Genomic DNA, 6410 nt, shown 5'->3' on the forward strand with positions numbered 1-6410 from the left:
CACTCTCCAATAAACTACTCAGAAAAAGCTGGAAGTGGCGCTGTGGCTCAAGTGGTAGCGCGCTAGCCTTGAGCATAAAGAGTTCAAACCCCAGGACTGGCAAAAAAAAAAAAAAAAAAAAATCTCATGGACTTACCTGTCCCTGATGGCTTAGAACCTCTGAGTGGGATGACAGGCGTGAGCCATCAGTGCCCGATTTATAATCACTTTTTATACTAATTTTTTGAGGCCCTGTCACTATGCAGCACAAGTTGGCCTAGAATTCTTTCCTTCTTTCTGTTTCTTGTCTATTGCTGTTCCACTTGGCCACACCTGCACTACCTTTTCCTAGAACTCCATCTGAGAGCTGGGATTCAGAGTATGTGCTGCCCTGCCCAGCTCAACCATGTTTTGTGGGGAGAGAGCCATACTGACCTCAGGGCCTCATGGTGGCTGGCAAATGCCCAAATAGTGACCCTCACACCTAGAGAGCCAGCCCACTCCTGTCTCCCAGCACCTATGAGGGAAGAGGTGCTCCTTGTCTCCATTTTACAGGTGGGGCAGAGGAAATTTCACAAGACCACAAGAGTTGGAAGGCTGTCCACTCCATGCGTCAAACTCACAGCAGTGAGATAACATCCCACAAACCCAGAGGCCTTTAGCATCTGCCCTTATCAGTAGCCGGGAAGCCTTCAGGCCTGCTATCAGTACAGCGCAGGATCCAGTAGACCTTTTGTTTTATCACTGTTATCTCCCACGTCTATTTGCTTAGTTCTTTTGGGCAGACAGTACCCGGTCCCTGCCCCCTGCCCCCTGCCTGCCACCTGGGCTATTGTTCTGTGGCTTTTGTTCTTGTCTCACACCTGCTTCCTACTGGGAAGCCTCCAGAAACTTCTGGCCTCACCCCTTGGGACAAGTCTTCCTAAGCAGAACTCTGCAACTGGGTGCACCTGTCAGGTCCCTCAGCTCTCCTCAGCCTCTCCTCTCTGCCCTACTGCGGCTCCTTCCGCCTCCTAACAAGGGTTCCCAGTTTCTGTCAGCGTGGGCTGGGGCTCCATTCCCAGAGCTCCTGCCTGTCCCCCTTCCCTTGCTTGACCCAGCATGGCCGTGCTGGGAGAAGAGCTGGCAATGTTCAGTGAAGGGTCAGAGGAGGTGGGGGGAGAAACGGGACTGGCTGGGGGAGGGGTTCAGGAACCGTGGTTTTGTTTGGCAATGTTCAGTGAGGGAGGGTCAGAGGAGGGGAGGGACGGGACTGGCTGGGGGAGGGGTTCAGGAACCATGGTTTTGTTTGGCTTTTGGAGATGGTCTGGTTAGGCTGCCCTTGAACGTGTGTCTTCATGTCTTAGCTTCTCAAGCGCTGGCATTAACATGGGCCACTGTTCTTTGTGGAATAAAACCTTTGAAGTGTCTTCTGGGAGCATCACAGGTCTTTTTGCTGTCAGGGAACTCTCTTTCATGACAGCACACAAAGTTTAATTTTTTTTGTTTTGTTGGCTGTGGGGCTTGAACTGTGAGGCTAGCGCTCTACCTCTTGAGTCACAGCACCACTTCTGGCTTTTTTCTTTTTGCTTATGTGGTGCTGGGGAATTGAACCCAGGGCCTCATGCATGCAAGGCAAGTGCTCTACCACTTGAGCCACAGAGTCACTTCCGGTTTTTTATGGTTTATTGGAGATAAGAGTCTCTCGGGCTTTTCTGCCCGGGCTGGCTTTGAACCGTGATCCTCAGATCTCAGCCTTCGGAGTAGCTAGGATGACAGATGTGAGCCATCAGTGCCCGGCTCACACTGTTTAATTTTAAGATAGACTTTTTTTCCCCTGTGGTGGTGCTGGGGGTGTAACTAGGACCTGTGCATGCTGAGCAAGTGCCCCTTTCTGGTGATGCCTTGAGTCCCCTCCTCTGTGTCTGGCCCATTTCCATTTTGTCCTGTGTTTTTGAGTATCCTTGAGATTACTGACTACCTCAACCACCTTTGCCTTCAGCCTCCCCCGCATTTTCTTAGCTAAACTCAGTGATTGCTGGCTTTATTACAGGTTGCAGTTACATGGCTGGTGCTTTACAGCTGGGCCTTAACAAACACATCTGCTCTCTCGTCTCGTCTGTCCACTTTGAGCCGGAGGTGCTTGGGAAGGGCGTGTAGACGTCACCATGCCTGAATCAGCAGAGTTCACCAGTCTTCTGTGCTACAGTCACACTTTGATGCTTTGCTTCTGTGAACAATTTGCCTAATTTACGGCATATGTTAAGCTCTTTCCTTGTTTTATACTTTTTTTTTTTTAATCTTTTTTTTTTTTGGGTCCGGTCATGGGGCCTGAACTCTGGGCCTGGGCACTGTCCCTCAGCTCTTCACAAGGCTAGCGCTCTACCACTTGAGCTACAGCACCACTTCCGGCTTTTTTCTTTTTGCTTATGTGGTGCTGAGGAATCGAACCCAGGGCCTCGAGCATGCAAGGCAAGCGCTCTACCACTGAGCCACCTTCCCAGCCCTGTTTTATACTTTTTGTTTTTGATTTTTGGGTCTTAAGCTCAGGGCCTGGGGCACTGTCCCTGAGCGCTGGTGTGAAGGCCGACACTTGAGCCATAGCTCTACTTCTCACTTTTGTGGTGGTTCATAGGAGGTAAGTGTCTCATAGAGTTTCCTGGCTTTGAACTGTGATCCTCAGATCTTGACAGTAGCTAGGATTCCAAGTGTGAACCACCGGCACCCAACTAGGTTCAGAATTTTGAAAAATTTTTGTCCTTGAGCTTCATAAGAACTGTGGGCCAAGCATGGTATATGGTGTTTGTGTCAGTAATGACGCACTCGAAATCCTGACTCTGAACCCTGGTCTTGCCTGCATCGGAAACTGGTTTGGGTGACAACGCACAATTCCTGTGAGCTCAGCGAAGCTTTCCTGCCAGCCAGTTCTGGACCTGGCTGCATTCTTACATCAGGAGCTGTTATTTTCAGTTTCACAGAGAATAATTTTGAGTCAGGCTCTTGCCCTGTAGTCCAAGCTGCCCTTGACCGGAAGTGCTCCTGCCTGGACCTCCCTGGTATTGGGATTACAGGGGCCCCGCCATGCCTGGCTTTTCTCATCCCTCGGTTGTTACTCATCCCCCTTCTTTCTGGTTAAGAAGATCGTTTTTCCTTCTGGTTTGATGCTGCTGTGTTCCCCACACCCCCCCATCTTTGACTCTCCACCCGTGCGGACGGTGTTCCCACCTTCTCTTTTCTCTGCGCACCCTCGTCGCCCTCTGAGCCAGCGCCTGGGTCTCTAGCTCCTCATTCTACCAGGCCACGCTTCCCAGCTCTGCTTTGCACTCTGCGATGCTGCCAGGATGATTTGACCATGTGGACCAACCAGTTACTTCTCCGCTCAGAGATTTCCGTGGCTCCTTCATGCACGTGAAAGCGAGCCCACGCCTGCCCTGGTCCCTTTCCTCCTGTCCTAACTTTGGGAATTGTATGTGTGTGTCTGAGTTCGTGTGTGCGTGCACCAGTACGGGGGCTTGAACTCAGGGCCTGGGCGCTGTCCCTTAGCTTTTTTGCTTGAGACGGGCACTTTACCATTTGAGACACAGTTCTACTTCTTTTTGGTGGAAAATGTGGTGGCTGAGTAGCTAGGGTTACAGGTGTGAGCCACCAGCTCCTGGTGTCCTCCACCTTTAGGTCACTTACATTTTTGGCTTTTGTAGTTATGCTGTAATCTAAGGAAACAGAGTTAAAAATGCAGTCATATTAAACAACGTGCTGTTGTGGGCGGGTGGCGTAGCGCCCAGGAAAGCCCTCGCTCGCTCGGCAGACAAGGCCGAACCACTGTCACAGTAGGAGTGGACCGCAGCCTGCCTTCCTGCCTGATGCCGCACCCCTGATCAGTGCTGGCTTCTGAGGGTAGCACAGAAAAGTCTAGAGGCTCCTTGGACTGCAGATGCCTTTGAACTGGCCTGTAAAATTCCCGCAGCTCCTCACAGCTCACGGTTCTGGGCCGGGCCGCACCTGCCCAGTCTTCCCAGGCCCTCGCGTGCTCCAGCCCCCAGGGCGACCCCAAGGAGCTGGGAGGACAGACAGGCCGGGTCAGAGTGTTTCTGTGACAGCTAATAAATACACCTCAGCAGTCTCGGCCTGATGTGACCTTTCTCTCATAGAGGACCTTTGTTTCCCAAGCTGGTGTTTATGGAGGATTCCTGCACAGAAACGATTAAATACACACAAATAACGCGGGGATAGACGCATTCCCCCTTCTTTTTGTTCTGACGCGAACTGCTTCCTGGGGATAGTTTACTGAGTAGACAGAACGGATTTAACCTTGTTCTCTCTCTGGACCCAGTCTTCCTGTTGCGCAGTTGGGAAGAATTTTCTCCTTAGAAGATTGATTGGCATGCGATGGAAGAATCGTTCTGTCGAGGACTAGAACTCTTCTCATATTGGTCCACATGTAGGCCCCCATCCGTGTCCCCAGTACTCCGTCAGCTCCAAGACATCTGAATTCTCTTTTTCTCTCCCATAGGCTCGGCCAGGAATGGAGACCCCACTGGATGTGCTGTCCAGGGCTGCGTCTCTGGTGCACGCCGACGATGAGAAACGTAAGTCTGGCGTGTTTGTTTTCATAAAGGATGTGCTGTGTAGGCGCGTTGACCTGTCCTCGCCTCCTGTGCTGTATTCAAACCGCGTGCCTCTCACGAGGCTGGTAGTGTGATGTGGACCGATGATTTTTGGTGGCTTTTCACGGAGGTTACAGCTTGACAACCTTGTTTTTATTGTTGAGTACCAGAAACCGTTTTTGTTTGGCTTTGCTGCGGAGGTGGGGGTTGAACCTGGACCAAGAACATTAGAGGCAGGCTCTCCATCGGTGCCTAGAACTCATATTTTACCTGCTGTCCTGCATGTTGGAGCTCGCATGCTAACCTGTGGCTAGCTGTTTGCTTTGCAACTTCTTTTCAGAGATCTGGAAGGAATATTTTTTGTTTTGTTTTGGTCGGCTTGAACTCTGAGCTTGGGCGCTGTCCCTGCGCTCTTCACCTCAAGGTGAGCACTCTACCACTTGAGCCACAATGCTACTTCCGGTTTTTTCTGCTTACGTAGTGCTGAGGAATCGAACCCAGGGCCTCATGCATGCAAGGCAAGCACTCTACCACTGAGCCTCCTTCCCAGCCCCTGCAAGTGTGTCTTTACAGTATCTTGGCTGTGCTGTTCTGAGTAGATGCCCAGGAGTGATATAGCTAGGTCGTAGGGAAGGTCTGTGTTTTAGTTTTTGAGGAACCTGCGGACTGCTGACCTGAGTGGCTGTGCTCATGTACATTCCCACCATCAGTGCAGTAGGGTTTGGGAGGAATATTCTCAAGTTGTCCATAGAAGTTGACATAAACAGGCTTTGGTTGTTTGATGTCAGAAATCGAGATGGAGGAAAGTCATCCAAGAGCTTTCTTGAGGTGAGGAATAAGACAGTTGTGAAGGCTGGGAGGAAGCAAGTGTCTTGAGCTCAGCCTGGGTACTGCCCTTGAGGTCTCAGCTCAAGGCGAGCACTCAACCAGTTGAGTCACAGCACCACTTCTGGTTTTCTGGTGGTTTAGAGATAAGAGTCCCACAGATGTTACTGCCTGGGCTGGCTAGGAACTGTGATCCTCAGATCTCAGCCTCCTGAGTAGCTAGGATTACAGGTGTGAGCCACTCTTGCCTGGCTTCGCTCTGCTCTTTGTAAGCACTGAAATGCCAAGAAAAAAGTTCTGTTTTGGGTGTCAGTGCTGGAACTTCACCTCCGGGACTGAGCACTGTGGCATAGGTTTTTCTGGTCAGGGCTGGCATGCTTACCCCTTGAGTTAAAGCTTTACTTCTGGCTGTTTCGGGAGTTTAGATTCTCATGTACTGTTCTGCCCAGGCTGGCTTTGAACAGCTATCCTCAGATCTCCGCCCCCTGGGCAGTTGATTACAGGTGTGAGCTAGTCAGCCTTTGGCTTGTGAGGGCTCTGTCCGCCTGCGAGTTGGTGAGCCACTCTTCTCTGGGGAGTTGAAGCTCTGGTGAGTTCTTCCCCAGGACGCAGCTAGGGAGAGGCAGGGAGAGGCGGCTGGCTGCCTGGGATCCTCCCGGAAACCGCGTTCATGCCCCTGCAGCCACCGCAGGGCTCGTGGGTGACTTGAGGAGCTGTCCTCGGGCTTCGCCGATTGTGAAAGTTGAAGTTTCATGTACGTTGGTCTTTTCACGCTGCAATACCCCAATTCAGCTAAAAATCCATGAAAACAAATACTGTTTGTACCAGCAAAAAGCAGAAATAGCGCTAAACCCTTCTGTGTGTGCAGTGAAAGAATTCCTCCCTCCTCCCCCCCTCCCCCCCCCCCCCCCCGCGAGTGATGAGTGGACCACGACCACGACCGCTGTCGGGTTCGCCCCGCACCAAAATCCACAACCCTATCCTCGGAACAAAGCTGCCTCAGGAAATGGACCAGACCAGACC

The 6410-nt window shown here is 51.5% G+C and overlaps 1 protein-coding gene across 1 annotated transcript in view; it reads left to right on the plus strand.

Annotated features, from left to right (window-relative positions):
• Positions 1-4472: 4472 nt before the first annotated feature.
• Positions 4473-6410, plus strand: part of Vgll4 (vestigial-like family member 4) — a 72935-nt gene continuing 70997 nt past the window's right edge. Inside the window, exon 1 of the mRNA XM_013010575.1 lies at positions 4473-4544. Within this exon, the coding sequence (XP_012866029.1) occupies positions 4481-4544 (64 nt within the window). The 5' untranslated portion in view covers positions 4473-4480. The remainder of the gene's footprint in view (positions 4545-6410) is intronic.

This window comes from Dipodomys ordii, unplaced genomic scaffold, assembly GCF_000151885.1.
Source record: "Dipodomys ordii isolate 6190 unplaced genomic scaffold, Dord_2.0 Scaffold12, whole genome shotgun sequence".
Classification (NCBI taxonomy): domain Eukaryota; kingdom Metazoa; phylum Chordata; class Mammalia; order Rodentia; family Heteromyidae; genus Dipodomys; species Dipodomys ordii.